This window comes from Malaclemys terrapin, chromosome 11 (assembly GCF_027887155.1).
Source record: "Malaclemys terrapin pileata isolate rMalTer1 chromosome 11, rMalTer1.hap1, whole genome shotgun sequence".
In the NCBI taxonomy this organism is placed as follows: Eukaryota; Metazoa; Chordata; order Testudines; family Emydidae; genus Malaclemys; species Malaclemys terrapin.
In genome coordinates this window covers 22,636,200-22,659,075 of record NC_071515.1, presented here as the reverse complement: position 1 = coordinate 22,659,075, position 22,876 = coordinate 22,636,200, and the positions used below count along the sequence as shown (strand labels likewise).

At 42.7% G+C, this 22,876-nt stretch overlaps 1 protein-coding gene across 4 annotated transcripts; it reads left to right on the top strand.

The window, feature by feature from the left end:
• Nucleotides 1-808: 808 nt before the first annotated feature.
• Nucleotides 809-22,198, top strand: SGO2 (shugoshin 2). 4 transcript variants are annotated; one of them, XM_054043224.1, is made up of 9 exons: nucleotides 809-915; nucleotides 5,883-6,040; nucleotides 7,583-7,758; nucleotides 8,241-8,318; nucleotides 9,287-9,369; nucleotides 9,786-10,024; nucleotides 13,840-15,882; nucleotides 18,988-19,132; nucleotides 21,431-22,198. In XM_054043224.1, the coding sequence occupies exons 2-9, from the start codon at nucleotides 5,896-5,898 to the stop codon at nucleotides 21,534-21,536; spliced, it is 3,015 nt and encodes a 1,004-aa protein (XP_053899199.1). In that variant the 5' UTR covers nucleotides 809-915; nucleotides 5,883-5,895; the 3' UTR covers nucleotides 21,537-22,198. The 4 variants fall into 4 exon arrangements, with proteins under 4 accessions (XP_053899199.1, XP_053899200.1, XP_053899201.1 ...); XM_054043225.1 differs by having other exon boundaries at nucleotides 809-1,400; XM_054043226.1 differs by lacking the exon at nucleotides 8,241-8,318.
• Nucleotides 22,199-22,876: the final 678 nt, after the last annotated feature.

Sequence of the window (22,876 nt, the reverse complement as noted above, 5' to 3'; positions counted from 1 at the left end):
TGAAATTTTTAGGAGTCTGCAAATGATAAAAAGTTGAAAACCACTGCTCTAGGAGCAGCAGGCTTCCCCTACCTGAGCCTTCAAAATCATCTTTCTAGCTACTGCTTCTTAGACCTACAGTAAACCAAATTCCATATGCCTTTATTAAAGGTGGTGTTTTCTGTAGTATGGATAATTCTGTATGTATTTTATTTATGGCCATGTCCTGTTCTATTTCCAAACCTCCTGTGCCTCTTACTCGATGCTTCCATTGGCACCTAAACCCTTAGCCCCAAATCCCGTATGTTCTCTTTACAGCTTGTATTTAATTACACCTTAGCTGGATGGCTAGATTTTGAATGGGGGAAGGGAAGCACTGGCATTTATATTTAAAAGGACAGTGAACTCGCGTGTAATCACCTATTTGGCAGTTGTCTGCCATGCTATCAGTGCGCGGTTGTATTATCTGCAAAGACCTGGCCTTTGTCTAGTGCTTTAAAGGGTGAGGGAGGCGCTGACACAGCGGTGGGTGACGATCACGGACTGAGAGATTTGGCCAGCAGACCCCGTCAGGCACCAGGGCCCCGGGCTGACCCCTTATGGGGGCAGGGGGGTCACCTGCGTGCCCAGTGGCGGCTGCAGCGCCTAGCAGGGCAACCGCCTACCCGGCTCAGGGGCAGCCCTCCCCCCGCTCCCCGCGCAAGCCACGCCTCCTGCCCGCCCGCGCGCTCCCACCGGAGTTCCGCCCCGCCCCCACCAAGTCCAGACCTCCGCCTCGGCTCGCGCCGCGCGCGCTTCCCCCGCCCCTCGCCCTGTTTGCTGAGTCTCGGGCGCGCGGTGCCGTGAGGCGGCTGCGCGCGACCAACGGAGCTGCAGTTTAACGGCCGTTGTGTGAGGGGTCGCGCAGCTGTAGTCTGCTCCGGGCGGGCGAAGCAGGTGATGGGGCTACGGACTCACGTCCGGCCTTTCGGCCAGCCCCGAGCACTCGGGGGGGGGGGGGCGGTGATGGAAGGACGTTACTTCGTGGAGAGAGGAGCGACTTGGGTCGCCCCCTGGCCAAAGACTTTGCCGAGCGAGGCAGGCCCGCCAGCCTGGCCAAGGGCTGGGATTTGGCGGGAGCCGATTTCCGCCTCCCCTCTCCCCCCCCCCCCCGTTCCTCTCCGGAGTGAGGGGTGTTGGGGCTCCTCACAGCTTTGGCCCACCTGGGGGCGGCCCTTTGCTACGTAGGGTTCCCGCCGCCGCGCACGGCTCTTCTCTGACACTGCGCTGACTGACGGGACCGCCCGCTGCCTCGACTCCCCCAGCTCTTCAGCGCGTTTCCCCGCCGGCTCCGCCCCCCGTGAGCGGGGCTTTGGCCTGCCTGATGCCTCCACCCCGGCACTAGCGCAAGCCAAGCCCGGGGCGTGCCTGCTGTGATCCAGGTAGCCAAGGCAATCAGTAACCTTCTGCTAGCAAGGGTAGTGACTCTGGGAAATGTGCAGGTCATAGTGGATGGCTTTGGTGTGGCGATAGACAGAACGCATATCCCTATCTTGGCACCAGACCACCTTGCCAACCAGTACATGAACCGCAAGGGGTACTTTTCAATGGTGCTGCAAGCACTGGTGGATAACAAGGGATGTTTCACTGACCTCAACATGGGATGGCTGGGAAAGGTGCATGACGCTCGCATCTTTAGGAACTCCAGGCCGTTCGAACAGCTGCAATAAGGGATTTACTGCCCAGACCAGAAAATTACCATTGGGGATGTTGAAATGCCAATAGTTATCCTTGGGGACCCAGCCTACTCCTTGCTCCCATGGCTCATGAAGCCATACACAGGCAGCCTGGACAGTAGTAAGGAGCAGTTCAACTATAGGCTAAGCAAGTGCAGAATGGTGGTAGAATGTGCCTTTTGACGTTTAAAAGCTTACTGGTACTGTTTGCTAGCTAGGTTAGACCTCAGCGCAACCAGTATTCCCATTGTTATTGCTGCTTGCTGTGTGTTCCATAATAACTCTGTGTGAGTAAGAGGGAGACATTTATGGTGGGGTGGGAGGTTGAGGCAAATCGCCTGGTGGCCAATTTTGAACAGCCAGACACCAGGGCGATTAGAAGAGCACAGCTAGGCGTTCTGCGCATCAGAGAGGCTTTGAAAATCAGTTTCATGACTGGCCAGGCTACAATGTGACAGTTGTGTGTGTTTCTCCTTGATGCAAAATCACCCCCTTTGTTGAATTTACCTGTAAGCCAATCCCCCTCCCCCCCTTCGACCACAGCTGGCAAATGAAATAAAGTCCCTATTATTTTGAATCCATGCATTCTTTATTTGTTTAAAAAAAAAAAAAAAGTGAGATCACTGACACAGTAGCCCGGGTGGGGTGTGGGAGGAGGGAAGGACAAAGGCACATTGCTTATTGTAGCCATACTACAAATCAAAGCTGTTTGAATGACAGCCTTCTGTTGCTCGCGCCATCCTCCGGAGTGGAGTGGCTTGGTGCCTGGAGCCTCCCTTCCCCCATACTTGGGCCTCTGGGTGAGGAGGATATGGAACTTGGCAAGCAGGGCAGGCGGTTATACAGTGGATGCAGCAGCGGTCTGTGCTCTTGTTGCCTTTCCTGCAGCTCCACCAGATGCCTGATCATGTCCATTTGCTCCCCCAGTATCTCCTACTGTGTGTTCTGATCACGCTCACTGAATGCTTTCCTGGCCTCTGCCACCGAATGCCTCCATGCATTCAGCTGTGCCCTATCAGTGGGGGAGGACTGCATGAGCTCTGAAAACATGTCATTGCGAGTGTGGTTTTTTTGCCTTCTAATCTGCGATAACCTCAGGGATGGAGATGATACAGGGAGCATAGAAACATTTGCATCTGCAGGGGGGATAAAAAGGGAGAATAAAATTTAAGAAGATACATTTTGAGAACAAAAGGGAGACTTTCACAGTGAATCAAGCAATTCACAGCAGGCAGCACGTGTGCTTTAGGTACAAATTCGCATTTTGCCTTTTATATTGAGTGCCTGCCAGTATGGTGAGACATCACACACGGCTGGGCAACAGAATTCGATTTCCAGGCAGCCATGGTAAGCCAAAGGGTATGCAGGGTTGGCTTCTTCTGCCTTCATAACATGTGGGAATGGTTTCAAATTGCAGCCCCCTCCTTTCCATAGCAAGCAATGCCGGTTGGGTTTGCCATTTAAAAGGAGGGGGCTGCAGTTTTGGGTTGGATGTGCAGCACACCCTTCCCCCCACCGCGTGGCTATTCTTCGGGATGATCCCTTTTAGCCAAGCGCAAACAGCCCAGCATGAATGGGGTCCTTTTACTGTTCCCTTACAAAAATTCCCCTATTTCAACCAGGTGACCATGAATGACATCGCTCTCCTGAGGCTGACACAGAAAGATAAAGACCAAATGTTGCATGAATGCAACCAAAACCCAGGACCATTCGCTGCCATGCTTTGTGCTGCAGTGATTCCAGACTACTTGCTACTGGCTTGGCATGGTAAAGTGTCCTACCGTGGAGGACGAAATAAGGCAGCCTTCCCCAGAAACCTTTTGCAAAGGCTTTCAGAGTACCTCCAGGAGAGCTTCATGGAGATGTCCCTGGAGGATTCCCGCTCCATCCCCAGACATGTTAATAGGCTTTTCCAGTAGCTGAACTGACCGCAAATGCATCCCAATTCTTCAGGGCAAATCAAACATTAAACACAATTGCTTTTAACCCCTGCAGTGTAGTTACAAATGTGCACTCACCAAAGGTGCCTTCTCTGCCTTCAGGGTCAGGGCACCTGCCTTGGGAGGGTATTGAATGCTCCAGGGTGATGAAAAAGTCCTGGCTGCCGGGGAGAACGGATTCTCCGCTTGCCTGCTGCACATTCTCCTCCTCCTCCTCCTCCTCCTCTTATTAATCCACAAAATCCTCCTCCATGTTCCGTGAGACTCCCCCTTTGCAGGTGTCCATGGACAGTGGTGGGGTACTGGTATGGTTCCCCCCCCCCCGAATGGCATGCAGCTGATCATAGAAGCGGCATGTATGGAGCTCTGACCCAGAGCGACCGTTTGCCTCCTTTGTCTTGTAGTAGGCTCGCCTGAGGTCTTTAACTTTCACACAACACTGCTGTGTGTCCCTGGTGTAGCCTCTCTCCACCATGCCCTCTGCGATTTTGGCATATATATTAGCATTTCTTCTTTTTGATTGGAGTTCTGCCTGCACAGATTCTTCTCCCCATATAGCAATCAGATCCAGTGTCTCCTGTTCGTTCCATGCTGGAGCTCGTTTGCGATTCTGGGACTGCATGGTCACCTGTGCTGCGGAGCTCGCCACACTGACCAAACAGGAAATGAAATTCAAAAGTTCCTGAGGCTTTTCCTGTGTACCTGGCTAGTGCATCGGAGTTGAAAGTACTGTCCAGAGTGGTCACATTGGAGCATTCTGGGGTAGCTTCCGGAGGCTAATACCATCAAATTGCACAATGCTGCATCTGCACTACCCCAAATTCAACCCAAGAAGGTTAATTTTAGCACTACTCCCCTCGCCGGGGAGGAGTACAGCAGTCGATTTTAAGAGTCCTTTAGATCGATGGAACGGGGTTGGTTGTGTGGCCACATTGCTTATAAAATCGACCTAATGTGGCTAAATTTGACCTAACCTTGTAGTGTAGACCAGGGCTAAGAGCTCAGAGATCTCTGAAAACTGAGATATCTCTAGGGTTAAGAGGGATAAGTAACCCTAAATAGAGACCCGTTACTTTTTATTTTTAAAAGCGCGAGTATAAATGTGCCTTTACAGTGTGGATAAGAACAGAATATAAGAATGACTGTACTGGGTCTGACCAGTGATCCATCTAGCTAAGTATCCTGTCTTCCAACAGTGACTGGTGCTAGATGCTTCAGAGAGAATGAACATAACAGGGCACTTATTGAATGATAAATTCCGTGTTGTCCAATCCCAGCTTCTTTTGGATAGTGAGAGACTTAGGGACACCCAGAGCATGGGGTTGCATCCCTGACTGTCTTGGCTAATAGCCATTGATGAACCTATCTGCCATGAATGTATCTAATTCATTTTTGAACCTAGTTATACTTTTGGTTTTCACAGCATCCCCTAACAATGAGTTCCACAGTTTGATTGTGTGTTGTGTGAAAAAGTACTTGCTTATGTTTGTTTTAAACTACTGCCTATAATTTCACTAGATGACCACTGGTTCTTGTGTTATATGAAGGGGTAAATAACATGTCCCTTCACTTTTTCCACACCATTTGTGATTGATAGACCTCTATCGTATCCCTCCTTAGTCATTTCTTTTCTAAGATGAACAGTCCCAGTCTTTTTAATCTCTTCTATACCCCTAATCATTTTTGTTGCCCTTCTCTGTACTTTTTCCCATTCTAATATATCTTTTTTGCGGTGGGAGGGGGAGCGACCAGAACTGCACGCAGTATTCAAGGTGTGGACGTACTATTTTGAATTCAGAGCTCAAAAGCTTGTCTCTATCACTCAGGTCTGGTCTATACTACCCGCCTGAATCGGCGGGTAGAAATCGACCTCTCGGGGATCGATTTATCGCGTCCCATCGGGACGCGACAATCGATCCCCAAATCGGCGCTCTAACTCCACCAGCGGAGGTGGTAGTAAGCGCCGCCGACAAAAAGCGGCAGAAGTCGATTTTGCCGCCGTCCTCACAACGGGGTAAGTCGGCTGCAATACGTCGAATTCAGCTACGCTATTCACGTAGCTGAATTTGCGTATCTTAAATCGACTCCCCGCTGTAGTGTAGATGTACCCTAACAGAAGTTGATCCAATAAAAGATATCGCCTCACATACCTTGTCTCTCTGATATCTGGGACTAACATGGCTATAACAACACTGCAAGCAATCTTTATATTGTATCCTTTTGTACTTTTTTACTTTGTGATAAACAGGGCCTTTTTGACAATGGCGAACCAAGCAACTGCTGAAACATCCTCCATTTTCTCCCTGGGTTCTATTAGAGGGCACACAAAAGAGAAGAAGGACAGAGCTTTAAAAGCTGCAAAACTGAATGCCTCTCTTGCATCTAAAATCAAAACTAAAATAATAAGTGAGTGTAATTACTTTAAAGTAAACTGTTACAGTAATTTAATCCATATACTGTGTGCACCATTGAAGTAGATGGGGCAATGGATGTGCTTAATATTTGCTAAATTGCCTAAATAAAGAGGATTATTATTAATATAATATTAAAGTTGAGAGTTGAAAAATGGTCTTGTGGCTAAAACATGTTACTTGGAATGACAATTATTCTATTCTTTACCTGGTTCTTCGTTAGATTTTCTGTCCTTGACCTCTGGCAATTCAGCTAGGCCAAACCTTTTAAAAGTGCACACTAATTTCAGGTGCCTCAGTGGTAGTTGTGGTTGTCAATATGTCTACAGTCAAGATGTAGTTATCTCATATTGGGCACCAAAATTAGTGGATTTTAAAAAAATGTTGGCATTAACTTCTGTGTGCCTCACTTTCCCTCATCTGCAAAATATGATGGGGTGTAAATAAGTCATTGGGCCATATACTGAATGATGAGGATAATCAAAACTCTTTAACAACTGCATCATTCTCTGAGCAGTATCTGTCCTGTGCACTGAATGAGTCAAGAATAGCTTTGTTTTACAGACTTCATAGCTAAAAACATAGTTTTCGCATGTTCTTTATGAGAGACAATGTAATGAGATATGTGAATGAGACAGGTTTGTTGTGTTAGAAACTTGGGTTCTATTCCCATCACTGCTAGAATTGATCATGCAACCTCTCAGATCTTCAAATATCTCTGCTGTAAAATGTGGGAAAATCATAAATACTTATCTGTCTCCGAAGGCAGAAGTGTGAGGCCTTGCTCAATAATGATTTTGAAGGTCACGGAATTAGTACCATAGGCACTGGAAGAAGTGCAACTAGAACTCAAGATCTTCTTGCTCCCAGCCCAGAACAACTATTGTTAGACCAAAAGTATTTTGATACAGGAATAGAATCAGTTTTGCCTGTGTCTTGTCTCTAGTTCTGTGTGTATAAAGCAGAAAACTCAGCAGCACTTTGGATCATACACAGTGGATTAGAACATTAAGACAATGAAGAGCAAGTGTCCAATTGGTTCTACCGTGCCTGTGCAAATGCTGATTTTTTTTTTTCAAACTGACAGTGGAAAGCACCTCTAAGACCTAAGGAATTTTACCTCCTTTTAAAGTTTAAGTTCCTACTCAAAACCTTTGAGACACTAGAGTTGTTTAAAAAACAAATCCAGAAATATATTTTAACATTGGCAAAACTACCCATTATTAACCTTGTTCTTGGAAACAGCTACACAGTTTTTGCTCAGACTTTACCAAAAAAAAAAAAAAAAAAAGAGTTCAGCTTGAGGCAGAGACCATAAACTTTTAACTTGAACCTGACTGGATAGGTTTCAAAGTGATAAAGCAACTACAAACAAAGGTTTGTAATGTGTGTTAGGCCAACTGTAAGCATTGCTACGGCACCATCAGAACTATGAGTAATGTCATAGACTGTAGCTGAGACAGAGGCAGATTGACTGGAAGAAAGTAAGGGGTGAGCAAAAAGTAGAAAATTATGATTATTTTGTTTCTTTCTACAGACAACTCTTCTATTTTTAAGATATCTTTAAAACATAATAATAAAGCGTTGGCTCTGGCTTTGACTCTGGAGAAGGAAAATACTCGGAGGCTGAAGAATGAGAAGATCTTTCTACAGAAAGAAGTAGAGGAGTTGCATTTTCATAATGTCGTACTTCGTCAAAAATTAAACTGTTTGGTATGCTGTAATTACCATAATATTTAAACCTTCTGAGCAACTAAAAACAAATATCACATTTTAATGGAAACTTAAGAGGAAATTAGTTTAATTTTTTTAACTAGAACATTTAAAAATATTTTATCTACAGTAATTATTTAAAATACACAGTTGCCAACAAGATGGAAAAAGGTGGGGCTATATATTGTCTCTCAATAGCATTCTTGTTCAGAATTCATTTTTCCTTAATAGGATCACCTCATGCTTCTGACTGATCCAAAACTCAACAACACACCTCTGTGTGGACATTTTAATCCCAGTTTTACTTTTATAGTTTTCAGTAAACAAATTAATCAAATGTAGAAATTGCTTCTTCCTTTGCCTTGATCATGAACAGGTTACAAAATATTTTTACTGTTATTTATGATTTCTTCTTGGATAAGGACTTAACTTTTTAAAAGAGAATTCCATCTTTAAGTCCTCATTTATATTTTTATATACAGAATAAAACTCTCATAGAAATAGAAGCATTTATGAATAGCAACCTTTTAACAGCAATTGAAATGAGCAGTTTTTCTGAGGTAAGTGTCTTTTGTTTGAATATTTACAACGTTGTAAATAAAAGGGGGTAAGGCTATTGTGTCTGCTGCTTAGTCTTATAATCTATACTATTTAATTTTTGACCAAGGGTACAATTTTCAAAAGCACCTAAGACTCATTGATCTTCAATGGAATGTAGGCTTCTAAGTCATGTAGGCACTTTTGAAAATTTTACCCCAAGTGTTTAGGTATTTGGGATGAAATCCTGGCCCCAGTGAAGTCAGTGGGAGTTTTGTAATTGATTTCAAGGAAGCCAAGATTTCACCGTTTGTATTTTGAGAAACTAGTTCTAAAGTTACTTAGCTACTTATCCTGATGAAGCCACATTGTGCAAAAGTGCTGTTGGTAAATTAACAGGTGGCAGTCTTTCTCAGAGAGCTAGTACTATTCTAACTTCCTATGGTGTTAGAGGGAACTGTGCTATGGGGGGTTCTCATCTTTTAGATGAGACCTCTGCCTGAAAAATGAGGTATGAGTCCTGGTATCGTGGCAGAATTCCAATTTAGGTAATACATTTTGCTTTCCTATATACCTATGTAGTTTCAACACAATATTTTTTCACTTCCTGTTCTAAACTATTGAACACAAATGCTGTGCACTCTTATATAGCTTCTGCATTTCAGCGATGTGTGAAATAATTTATGTATGTGTATGTGCTTTGGGAATAAAGTAATCTGTAAATATAAAAAAAGGTTTGGGCATAAAACAATTTTTTCCTTGAAATCATTGTATTATTTTGAAGGAATGTTCTCTAGGCTGTATAAATATATATATGCATATCACATATGCAGTCGTAATAGCTATATGATAAACTGCAATATATCATCCACTTTTCATCACCTCACCTGTTCTCTGCCTAATGATTCATTTACCTTGGGACTGTGTATAATACTCCAGATCTTTGAGCAGTTTCTAATGGCTACTTCCCTTTTTTTCTTAATTTTAATAGCATATTCAGAATCCTCTTACAGTGCCAAGTGGTCAAAGCAGCTGTGTTGATCATCAGTCCAAGACTTCATATCATTCAGTTAGGTAATATGGGTCTGTTTCACAAACTGGGTGAGCATGCAAATGTGAAATTCTGCTAAAATCTGTCAGCGGCTTTTATAGATCTAGTTGCTGCATGTTGTTCTAAAATAAAGAAGAGGGATTTTTTTTAAAAAGGTAATCAGGAAAGCTTTTGTGTCTAGTCTGGAAAATGATTGTTTGAGACATCAAATTATTAGCAAAATATACAAATAGGCAAAACTGTTGTCTACATACATGTTGTCATTTCTCTCTAGCATGCAAAAGAGAAAGTGCATCAGAAAAAAAAAAATCTCCTAAGAGATAACCAAAGCAAAAACACTCCCCACCTGAGTTCTTGTTTTCTGCTTACTTTCATATAGTATTTATGTGATACATTATACATTATATTTCTCCTTCATAGTAAAACTTCCTCTTTTCAGATCTGTAGGAATGCCAATGAAGGTTCCATTAATTGCAGTACATAAAGCAAAACAGCAAGGCAGCCCTTCATTGTGTGAAAAATCAGAAGATCTTTGTAACCTCACCTCTGTAGTATCAAATGAAATTTGCCCAGCTCAGATCAGTGTTGAATTGTTGTTAGAGTCTGAGAAAAATAAGCAAAAGTCAAATGAAATAGACAAAATGGAAACAATCTTTGACTCAAATATATTTTTCAGAGGTATGGTGTATTAATTTTTTGTAATCAAATTGTTTTTAGAAATTACTGTTTAGTATATAAAATTAATTATGGTGAGATACAGTACATGTACATGATAAATAAAAGCCACCATTTCATATCAGTGGAGACTTCTGGGGACTTCATAAGCCTTAATATTTTCTTTCATTTAATTGCAAACAAGGATGCCCATCCACAGCTATGGGTGAATCAACAATTATTTAAAGAGCAATTCTTACACAAATAATTACCCAAGAGCATAATAAAGCCCAAAATTAATATAATCATATGGTACTTCAAAGGGAAAAAAGTATTCTATTCAAATCCAACCCCCCCATACCAAATTGTTCCCATGCCTTCAGCCTTCCTCAAAAGCCTTAGCAAATAGATGGCCTCTAAAACTTTAAAATTAACACATTTGGGCTATTTCAGTCCACGGGAAAGCATATTGCAGAGCCAAGGGGCCTCACAGAAAATGCCAGGCTATTCACCTCTTCTATTCTAAGGTGACATCATCTTGAGCACTTTCACTGCCTGCAGCTATGGTAATATCACAAAAAGAGGTAGATGGTTTTAATTAGCAAAATCCCAGGATATCTAGGGCTTTATAGATCTGAACCAGCACCTTAAACTCCCCGCAAAACCCAGTGCAGATCTCAGATCATTGTTATCATGTCTTCTTGACAAGAAATACTACTTAAATAGAGCGGTAATCCATTCTGCACCAGCTTCAGTTTCCAAATGTTTCTAAGGCGTAGAATCTCCGGTGCTGGAGAATCTACTCTCACAGACCCCACGGTGGGGCTAGTCAGGAAGCACTCCCAGAAGCATGGGACTTCCTGTAAGTCCACTTCAAAGAAATCAGGCATGCCTGCAAGCAAATGCAGCAGGTTGGCTCTTGAGGACTTAGTACATCCTAAGTCCTATAGGCACAACAAGAAAGCCCAGAAACATTGGGCTCCACCAGCTCTGGACTGGGGTCCATTAGAATCAGTGTCCCTTCCTCCTCACAAAAGCCAGGACCCTCTGACACCAGTGAAGACCGACCATCACCGGATACCATCATCATCGCCAGCACCAATGGCCCTGACAGAAAGAGTCCCTCTTAAACCTCAGAGATCTGGATCCATGGCTGCACCACAGAATATTTTTGCTCTCCCAGCTCCAGAATCCCCCCTCCTTCGGGAGCCTCCATTTCCAGGGATCTTATATCTCCTCCAAGAGACCTTCCTGCAGGACAAAGCCTATTGCCCTCTTTCCCCCCCCCCCCAATACACAACTTACATCCATAGACGCCAACTTCCCCTCTGCCAGCTGGGTGCTTGACCCCCCCACCCCCCGACCCCACCTCTGCACTGCCTCTTCCCATCCCTGCTAATTTTACCCGCTAATTTTTCCCCATGGGTGCTCCAGTTCCGGAGCACCCACGGAGTTGGTGCCTATGCTTACATCTCTCCAACAGCACTGATGGTACCTTCACTGGAACCCAAATCAGCCTTTTCCTCCTCAGGAGCTTCAGAACCATTGAAGGAACCACTCCTCCTGTACCACCCTTATCCATTTCCCAGGAGCCCCATACGCCCTGGGACTAACCACCGCCTAATCTGACTAGGAGTCACTGGTACCCCATACCATGGGGATCTCCATGGCCACCTGTTGACCCCTCTTACTGGCCATATTGGGGACCCTTGCACCAGTACCCTCTTTCAGAATCTATCCAATCCTCCAGGGAGTCGCTACCTGCCTCCCCTCTGAGGTAACCATCAATTTAACCCCAGATCTGATGATGAAGGAGGAACGCTGCACTCCGGTTCTGGCAGTTCTACCAGAAAGGCCGGACAACCATCATCATTGCCGGATGAAGCAGTGACTTCAACATCCCTCTTCCCTCCAGATGACTTCAGGCAGTTCCAAGATCTGCTGTGCAGAGTCACTGGGGGACTTCAGATTGCATAGAGGAGATCCAGGACTCCCAACACAAACTCTAGGACATCCTCCACACCTGTGGACTTACAAGAATAGCCCTCCTGATTAATGAGCCCATACTAGAGCTGGCTAGGACAGTGTGGCACACCCATGCCACTGGCATGTCTACCCTCCCAAGGGGCAGAGAGACGTTATGTGCTGGCTAAGAGTTCAGAATTCTTATTCTCTCACCAAGCTTCCAACTCATTGTTGGTTCAGGCTGCTTTTGAAAGGTCCAGGCAACAACTCCCCAGATCTGCTCCCACAGATAAGGAGGGTAAACACTTAGATCTGCTGGGGAGGAAGGTTTTCTCATCCTCCAGTCTTCAGTTCAGGATAGCCAGTTATCAAGAGCTATTGGCTAAATATGATTTCCTGAACTATGCTAAGAGGAATTCACCAACAGCCTCCCACAGCAGGATCATACTCATTTCCAAGCTGTGATAGAGGAAGAAAAGTTAATAGCCTGAATTGGCCTCCAATCTTCAGTCAATACGACCTGTCTTCCTCTAGGGCCATGGCAACTGCTATTGTTACCCGCACCCTTTCCCCTTTGCTTTGGATCTTGTCTGATTCATGGTGGAGAAGGAAGTGAAGAGGCGGTCGGTCTGCCCTGCCCTTTATTGCCTTGGTTGGAGGCACAAGGCAAACCAGGGTGCATGCATGGACCAACAGACTCTACTTTCAAATTCTCCGACTCCAGGGGCATATGGTGCATGTGTAACCACACTGTGGAATACATATAGGGACCACATATTTTGAAGAGCCTCCAGTTACAGGTAAGTAAACTCATCTACTTCTGACAGTAAAGGTTGCATCCTCTTCACCAGATGTAGATATAAACATGTATTCCAGGTCATTGCTGTTGTGCAACTAGGGCTCAAACTGCACTTTTCAGTTGCAAACTTGGGCAAACAATTGTAGAACAGAAGCCCGAAGGACTTCTGTCATATCCTCCAGCTCTCTTTCCTCAACATACTATTATCACTTCAGTCATCTCTGCATTGAGGTTTTTTAGACCATCTATTCTTCAATCTCAACCAGATGTTATCTGTGGTGTTCAATGCTATTATCTGGGCTGAATGAGTGAGAAAGGGGGAGATATAAAGCTGGATGTTATTTGTATGCCAAAATCATTGCACCCTGAGCCTCGAATTTTCTTGACCCTTGTAATTCTGGGAACACGCCTGGTTTTGGCACATTTTATGTATTGGTCAGTGATCTTCTGGTAATGGATGAAGATCAGCTGTCCATACTGATATTTTAAGATCTATACTAGTGGTTCTCAACCCAATCAGCACACAGATGCGGCCCATGTGATATCCTTTGGGCCATATAGGTAGTATATATATTGTATGGATGCAGCCCACATAACACATAGAGAGCTGCATATGCAGCCTACAATGGTAAATAGGTTGAGAACCACTGCGCTATACCGTTGAATAGAAGTGGTAATGATATGGAACTCTGTGGTAACCCTAACTTGAGAACCCTTGGAGGGACAGAGCAGTTGCCCATAACTATCCATTGTGATATCTCCAAGAGAAAAAAAATAAAGTCACACTAAAGCAGCATCGTTGTTCCATTAGAATTCAAAAGTTAGTAGCACCTCCTGATTGACACTGTGGAAGGCTGTTGATAGACTCTGGGGGGGAGAGGTATACTATATATGGTACAGTATACTATGTATAAAGTATAGTACAACACTTCACCTAAAATGGGCATCTACATATTTCTGGTGCAAACTTCAGTAATCCATGCTAGTCTGATAGCTATAAGTAAGTGTGAAATGCACATTTTGGATACTATTTTACTTTTGTTAAGTCACTAACATTCACTTGCTTTGGTTGCAGAAAATCAGCCATGTACATTACTAAGCTCCAATAGTGCCCTCATGTCTGATCTGGATAATGTGCCATCTGTGGGACAGTCTGAAGAGTTTACAAAACCACATGATAGTCCATTACCACTCTGTGGAAATGTGACTGAAAGGAAAAAACATGCAACATCTTGTAGATCAAACACTGATGCAGGTATAGCGGATTTTAATAAAAAAGTGACCCCAAGTAATGTGTCAGATTGGAGCATTGACGAGGGCAACACCACCAATGAAATGAGTGTGCAAGCAAAACCAAATGTGTTGTCTCATCCTGATTCACCACTTCACCCTAGCAATGAATTTAAGACAAATTCAAATGAGGTCCATTTTGGTAACCAGCTAAAGCCCGAGGAAACTGTTTATGATACTGAAATGGAACTGACTGCCAGTGATGTGGGTAAGATACTCACAATTACATCAAAAGCCCAAAATAAAAGGAATAGTAGTGCCAAAACTGATAAAATTTCAGCAAATTTGAGAAAAGTGAGGTATTCAAACACAGGGAAAAAAGATAAAGAGAAAATTAAAAGCAATCCTAAAGGCAGTTCAGATTTTCATAGTGAAAAAAGGCACAAAAATACTGAAAAGATTATAGATTCAAACACTAGTGAATCAGACACTCCAAAGTTTCGGTTGGAGGCAGAACAGATGGCTAAAAGGAATGCTTTGGGAGAGCTGACGCTACAAAGGACCGATGAACATGATGTACAGAATTCCCAATACAACGATAAAGCTACCAGAAGGACGTATCTAGTTAATTTAGCAAGCCCAAGTAAACAACAAAAAACTGATTTACAACAGAAAATAAACAAACAAATTCTCTCAGAAAGATTAGAAAATATGGACAAGTTTCAAAACCCAGATTCTAGCTCATCTAATAGCAAGGCCCCATCAAAAGATTATTGTACTAAAAGTGTGCCATGTATAGAAAACCACATCTCCGGTGTATTGTCTTTACAACAGGACTTAGTGGATGTAAATGAGAAACATATCAAACCAAAAAGAAACTGCAAGACTTTCCAAATCCCTTCTACAATAAGCAAAACAAATGACTGTAGAGAGGAAATTGAGGAGCATTCAGCCAGTAGTTCAAAACAGCCTGGAGCAAAGGCATGCAAACCTGATTGCAAGACAAAACAACACCAGAAGAGTGAATGTCACAAAGAAGATAATTACAGTGACAGGAGAGAACCACAGACTTCTAGTCACTGTGTAGATATAAAAAAAATAGAACGAAAGAGTAATAAGGTTTCGCTGGACAGTTCAAAGAATGTATTGGCAAAAGCTAGCCTGAAAACTAATATACAGCCAGATGATTTTACACAGTGCACACTTTCTGTAAGGCAAGAGTTAAAAAACGAGAACATGTTGCACACTGATATTGTTCATGGAAACAAAATTACAAATACTCAGCAAATTCAGGGAATTTTAGATATTAAGAGCAGTGTAACTGTAAACAAACAGTGGGCTAGATCTTCCTTGAAGAAGGTGGATGAATATAATGTTAATATGTTAAAGAAAGGGGTAGACCGTATATCAAAGGCAAATAAAAAGACTTGTATTGTCATTTCTCCAGATGATCAGATTAAAAACAATGAGAGGCTTATTTCTGAGACCAGGCTAGAAGAATGTGACATCAGGCAAGTTGACCAGGTGGAACAGAATATTTTAGATGACCAAAAGGTCAGAACAAGGAGAGATCCCTTCATGAACAAGTTGATCAATAAATCAGTATTAACGAACATTATGATTGAAGAACCATGCCTTTTAAAATTCTCACCTGTGACCTGTTCTAAGGATATGCTGTTTAATTCATGCAACTTTTTGCAGGAGGGTTTCCCACACATGGAGCTCTCTGCTGTTGATTACCATAAAATTTCAGAAAACTTCCCTGTACTGAAGAACTCTAAAATCTTTGAAAAATCTAACTATGAGAAAGTATTGTGCGCTAACAGAGCAAAGAAGATGGAGACAGATTTTAAAGTGTCTTGCCAAAAACTCTCAGGAACAGGCAGTGGTAAGTATTTGAGTAGAGAAAGAGATAAGGAAATTTCTTCAGCGTTTCTCAAATGCAGCCACTGTGGCCACATGCGGCCACCAGGGGCTTTTCTTGCGGCCACAGCCTCCTGGGCTGTGATGGGGGGGGGGAGGGCAAAGTAGAGCCCCCTCCCCCTCTCTGTTGCTCCTGGATGCTGGGGCCAGCAGCAGGGATTGGGCCCTGCCCCCCTCTGGGAGACACCTGGGGCACAATGCTGGAGGAGCAGGCAGCCAGTGAGTTCTCCACCTTCCCAAGGGTGGTGGGGCTCAGGCTTTGGGCTTCAGCCCTGGGGTGGCAGGGCAGCAGGCTCTGGTCGTGGGGCTTTGGGCTCCAACCTGGGCTCTGGCTGTGCAGTGGCAGGTCACAGGCTCCAGCCACATGGCTTCAGGTTCTATCCATGGACCCCATCCTCCAACCGTGGGGCTTCAGGCTCTGGCCGCAGGGCTTTAGGCTCCAGCCTCCCACCCCCATCTGCCCTGGCTCCCACTGCCTCTCCCAACCCTCCATCCAGGCCTTAATTTGTCCCCAGGCTTGCCAGGGGTGAGTAAATCTGCTGTGAAAAGTGATACTTATATGTTTGTTAATATCATTTCTCACAACAGACTTACTAGCTAGCAATACATAAATTACAATGATTTGGATGTATATATGTGCATATTTATTTAGTTTTTCTAAAGCTAATCAAGTATTTTAGGAAAAAGTGTGAGAGTTGCCACCAGCAAGAGTTGGTTTCTGCACTCTGAGACCACCAAAAAATTTGTCCTGAGAACCCCTGTGATTGTGTAATGCCTTGTACAAAGGAAAGGTAACTTCTTTTAGTATTGCCTGTATAGATCGCCACTCTTAAGCACCATCAAAGATAAGTAATGCAGGAGTAGAATTGGAAGGACTGAGAACCACTGAGGGGGTTTTCTTCGGTTACAGTAGCTAATATTCTTATTGGTTTATAATATATCCCAGAATCATGTTTAGCCCAAGCAACTTTAAGTTGTTTACAATCTCAGACAATCAACCTGATAGTGCCTCTACTATCTTTGCAATGAATGTGATAGAATTACGCTGAAAGATTTGCTCTGGAATATTTAAAAATGGAACAGTTCAGGAGGGCAAGCTGCCATCTGTTTCACTGCTGTATAAGGGGCAAATAACAATTTAAAGGTTTATTAGACTCTTCTTGCAAATGGACGATAGAGCCAAGAGTATTTTCCATTTACTGCTCTTACAGTTCCCACCAGTATGAAATTTCATTAAGAATACTCTAACTTCAACATGAATTCTGAGAACTTTGCAAAGAATACCTTGTTCAGAACTTCTCTGATATCTGTCTATTAGGATACTTTGAAGTGCCAGCCTATTTTTCTAATATTCTAATATTTTTCTAATATTCAGAAAAGAAGTTCAAACTTTTCAATAGTCTGGAAGGAATACTGAAATTGCTTACAATATATAGTCTCATTCAACTGTTGTACTTCTGCATTACAGGAGATAAAGAGTCATATAAAGGAACCATCTGTGCCAATATTTAAACATGCTACAATGTTTAGCTTGAAGGTCTCAGAGCATAAGTGTGCCTATATAGTTGAGGTCTACCTTGTATAGATGTGTTCAAAGGGTACCTGGCAGACCTTGCAGCTCTGACTCATACATGGTGGGTTTTTTTTTAATAAAAATGCACCCCTTATCAATGTCTCTGCAGTCTTGACAGTTTAAACAAATTATGTTAACCATTGTTAAACTAGTTAGACTTCATAAATCAGGAATAAACATAACATCAATACTTCATATTTCTACTTCTTTGTTCAATAGTCTTAGAAAACAGATGGACTTCCCCCATGCACTGAAGGTCAGCAACCTCAGTTTATGTTGGACTGATAATGACTGAATTCCTGAGTAGACGGTATAACTACATGAGTATAAATTACATCCAGACATGAGTAGGAAGCCAGCACATCGCTCGCCCGCGCCGCTTCTCGCCGCCCCCATTGGCCCAGGATGGCGAACCGCGGCCAGTGGGGGCCGCGATCGGCCAAACCTGCCACGTCAGCAGGCAAATAAAACTGGCCCAGCCCGCCAGGGTGCTTACCCTGGCAAGCTGCATGCCCAGTGTTGCCGACCCGTGATATAAGATGTACCTATCTACATGCATTGAATCTGAAACCACGTAGGAGGCACAGAAGCGTTTAGTGTGTTTCTCAGTTCTCCCAAGAGTTTAGAGAATCTCCATATTATTTCAACTTGGATTCCTCTATATGCTAAATCGTTTTAGGGATTTTGAGAGGAAATCTGATGTATGGTGAAGATCTTTGAAACTTGGATAAGGAAATGTAAATCATTTCAGTATTTCTCCCAAATTATCAAAAGTGTTTGACCTTCTGATTCCAAATTAAAGTGGCTGTTGAAAAGATTGGATGGCATTCTGAAATGTCCTTAGTAAAATCAGAAGGCTATGGGGAAGCTCAAATTAAAAAATAATTTTCCTACCAAAGCTGCCTAATTTTTTGATACAGTACTTATGTTTCCCTATTATATGCTTTATGGCAGGAAGGGAACTGAGAAATTTTCCAAACTCTCTAGATCTCTCCACAGTTTAAGGATATGTGACTCAATTCATCATTTCGCTGTGGCCCCTTTCTGCAGCTCTGTAGATGTATATGAGCATTAAAGTTAGCAGGTGCTGCTTCCAGGGAATTCCCTTGGCAATAAGGAGAGTCTCCACAAGATGATTCTGTGCATCCCCAGGCATTTGAGGCCATGAGTATAGCATAGCTGTATTCTGGCAATTCCCGACTGCTACAATAACCTCTTGGGGTCATAGGAAGCCAGGTCCAACTTACAGCAGCCCTGAGCTTTTTCTAGTTTGCTAGCCCTCAACTGGCTCCAGAATATTTCTTTATCCCTATCCATCAGTCCTGTGCTGAGTGGAACTTGGATTCACTGAGAATCAGGTCCATGTGACTCCAAAGTAGGAACTGTACCCAGAGAACTTTAGTTAACAAATACTAGCTTTCAGGTGTTTTTAAAAAGTTTAATCAGTGATTCAGAAATTACTTGAAATGAAAGATGGAAGCGTAACTGTATTCACAGGTAGAAAGGCCCTGCAAGATCAGACAAATACCAGTTTATACTCTGACACTTCCTTGCCTAAACTCCAGGACATTTTAGAAAAAAACTCAATACCAGCTAGACGGAGACGAACCTCAGTTTGCTACAAAGAACCCAAAATAAGCAGGTCAGTATAAGTAAGGTATTTGTTTTTCTTTCAGCAAATTGTTATTGCATCAGTGTTACTGAAATATCCCTATCAGATATCTCTCTGGTTTATTTCTTGACATGCATGTCATATCTAAAATTATCTGGGACGCTATACTGAATAGCTAGATTGGTTATGTTTATACTCCCAAGTTAGTATTTTAATTGAAGAGTTAAATGACCCTGATTCATTCCTGTGTTACTTCACTTTTATGCTGGTATAACTCACTGAAGTCAGTGTAGTTTTGCCAACATAAAACTAGAGTAATGCAGTGGAGAATCAGGCCCTATGTTTCCAACAGTTAGTAATGGGGTGTGTACACACATAGTTGTAGATACCTAACATTTGGACTTTCAGTATTCATTAAGAAAGCTAGCATTTTAAAGTATATCAAGAGTAGATTTTTTTATTCCTATTGAACTTAGATTTTTTTTCAAGAGTATATAGTAGTGTCTTGAGTTTAGTTTGACCCTTTAACCATCTCCAGTGGTCTTTCTGTGTCCAATTTCTATGTCCAATTTGCTGCTTTTGGAAATCTGATCTCTCAGCTAGTTCACGTTTAATTAGCTATTTTTTTCTATTGTACTATCCAAGATCATTTTGAAAGAATATCCATCTTTTATGTAAGGATTAAGGCTGCCTAAGAGCAGGTCACTTTGGGTTGATTGTAACATGACTTAGATGATGATAATAAGGCTGAAGTCGCAGTGGTTTTAACTATAGTGCATTGAGTCTTGCGGCATTGATAGCCAAAACATCACTGCTATTTTGAAATGTAATTTATATATAAAAACAATGAAAATGTGTCTGTGTATTTACTAAATAGGATAGATGGGCACTAAATGGGCACTCTCTCTCTGATACCCATTCAAAGGACTCCATGGGTTGGTATACACTACACAGGTAGGTCGATATAAGGCAGCCTATGTCGACCTAATTATGCCATTGTCTACACTACAGCCTTCTCCCACCAATGTAAGTGTCCTACTACACCAACGTAATAACTCCACCTCCATGAGAGGCGTAAGACTTATGTCAGTGTAGTTAGGATGATGCAGTGTCCCTGTAGACGCTGTATTCCTTACATCTGCTGTCTTGTCAATTTCACAGCAGGAGCCTTGAAATAGACAAGAAAGCCCCCACTACCCTGGAGAGCTAGGCAGCTTCAAACCTGGCTCTGGGCTGGGACCTGGGGCGAGAAGCTGGGACGTCTTTGGACCCAGCTCCCGGCTGGAAGCCCGGACAAGAAGTCTGAGGGGCTCCCACCTGCTCCCTGCCAGGAGTCGGGCAGCCTTGTCAATTTTATGCCTGGGTGAGCCATGAAATTGACAAGGCTTCCCGACTTCTGGAGAACGGGGAAGAGAAGCCCTGGGCGGCTTCCTCTCACTCCTGGTAGGGAACGGGGAAGAGAAACTCCAGGTAGCTTCCCCTGCTCCCAGTGGAGACCATGGAGCGGTGGGGAGGGGGGACAGCTCACCAGAGCCTGTGGGGCAGCCAGGCTCCTGGCAGGGAGCTGCCTACAGAGCTCAGGGCCAGGCTCTCAGCTCCCCCCACCACCACACCACCCTCTTAGGTCGGTGGAAGTGCTCCTGGTGAGGACATGCACCACAGACCTAAGGAGGGTAGTATGGATATGCACCACTGCAGTAATTACTGTAAGATGACCGAATATAGGTCGACTTACCTTTCTACTGTAGACATACTGTGTGTCAATCATTCTGTTGCAGCAGAAGAGCCCTCACAGTGGCAATACAGCCGTGTTCCAGTTTTTCTAAAAAAGAAAGTGACATCCAATTAAACAATGGAATAGAAGGGCTACAGATAAACCAGTCCAAAGAAAAAACAGACATCTCACCCTTTTCATAACTTAATGCAAAACACTTTTTAAAACTTAGCCTTCCCCCAGTAAGTTGTTCACACACTCCCTTTTACATGAACATAATTAAATAAAAAGAACCTCCTAAATTAATCAAGCTATTTCTTCTACAATCTGGGAAGCAAAAAGGAAAATATTATTTCTACATTTAAATACTTGGAAATTGGTCAGATCGAAGGTGATGTGTGCCATATAGATACACATGTAGTAAAGTTTTGAGGGTTATCAACTTCTAAAGTAATTTCTAAATATACTGGAATTTCAGAAATGTGTGCTTTCCATAAAACCTCTGGGCAACTTCAGTACACCAAGCCCTAACTATTGTTTACCATTTTAAGAGTTGTGATATAACCTCTCATTATTTAAATGGCATTAATATTTTAATTCTTTCTTTTCTGCAGTAAATTGAGGCGTGGGGATCAGTTTACAGATATGGAATTTCTGAATTCCCCAGTCTTCAAAGTTAAAAATAAAAGAAGTTTCAAAAGTAAACCAAGACTAATCTGAGGAAGACAAGCAAGAAGAGAACTGCCTTTAAGAATAATACAAATTTTAAAATATATAATATCATATTTTTCAAAATTGGGTAAATCTTCCTTACTGTTCTTTTGTTTAACTAAGCTTGTTCAGGTTAACTAAACTTGTTCTGCTTACCTTCCAAAGTGGAGTTTTTTGTGACTGAGGTCCTGGTCTTACACTTCTTAGGCAGAATACCTCCCTGAGTAAGGCAAGTAGGATTAGAGACCCTACATTTGTGTTATGAACTTTTTCTCAATAACTTTAATCTGTTTCAAGACTGCTTACCATCTTTAAATTTAAAAAAAAGTTGGAAATTTTACTAAGAATAAAAACAAATCACTAGATTTTGGGGGGAAATCCATTGTGGTGTTTTCACAATACTAAGCAGATTTTTTTCTCATTCTGAAACAGACTCACAGACTAAATCTGGTGGCAACAGTCCCATGCATTCTTTTTTTTAATTACAAAATTATAATCCTATCATAAAACATAGAGCAAAACAAAATGTGATGGAATTCCCTGACTTTTATGGATTTGTTGGAATGTTGATGAAATTTTAATGAATTGTGTTGTATTGTTTTAGATTGAATTTCCCTTTTTCTGTGATGGAAAGAGTTGTGAAAAGCATATTAAAAAAATATACTCTTTCACTTGAAGATTTTCCACTTGGTTTCCTCTCTCAGTTCAGAATTGCAAAAGTCCTTGGTCCTCCAATTTTTTGATTTATTCATTATTATTTTTTAAAAATGTGTGAACGGATGAGTGGGGTACAAAGCTTGGGAAAGTTGCTAGACAAGGCTGGAAGACTTTGTAAGAAGCTCTATGTATCATACTGTTATTCAGCACTTACAGTATTCTTGGGGCTTTACAATACACAAGGCTAAAAACACCATTCTCTTCCCCTGTAATCAGATCCATGCATGTGTACCCTCATTGACTTCAGTGGGGCGCTGCAGCAGCGCAGGAGACTGCACACACAAATTTGATTGCAGAATCTAGGGCCTTACAGGGATTTTCCCCCTCATAATTATTGTAAACTTACTTCTTGTGATCCTTGAGAAAAGAAGATTTAATACTTGGAACTCTGTGTGACGGGTTTGATCACAGAGACCCCGTTGGGACTGTCACCTGGTGTGCTGAGACTACCTCTGACCCGGTTTTCCCTGCCAGTTTGGGACTCCAGAACCCTGTCTTGTTGAGCCAGATACGCTAATCTGCTACAACACAGACCCTGAAAACGGCTTAGCAAGTGCTCCTGTTTCTAGCACCCAGACACCCAGCTCCCAATGGGATCCAAACCCCAAATAAATCCATTTTAATCTGTATAA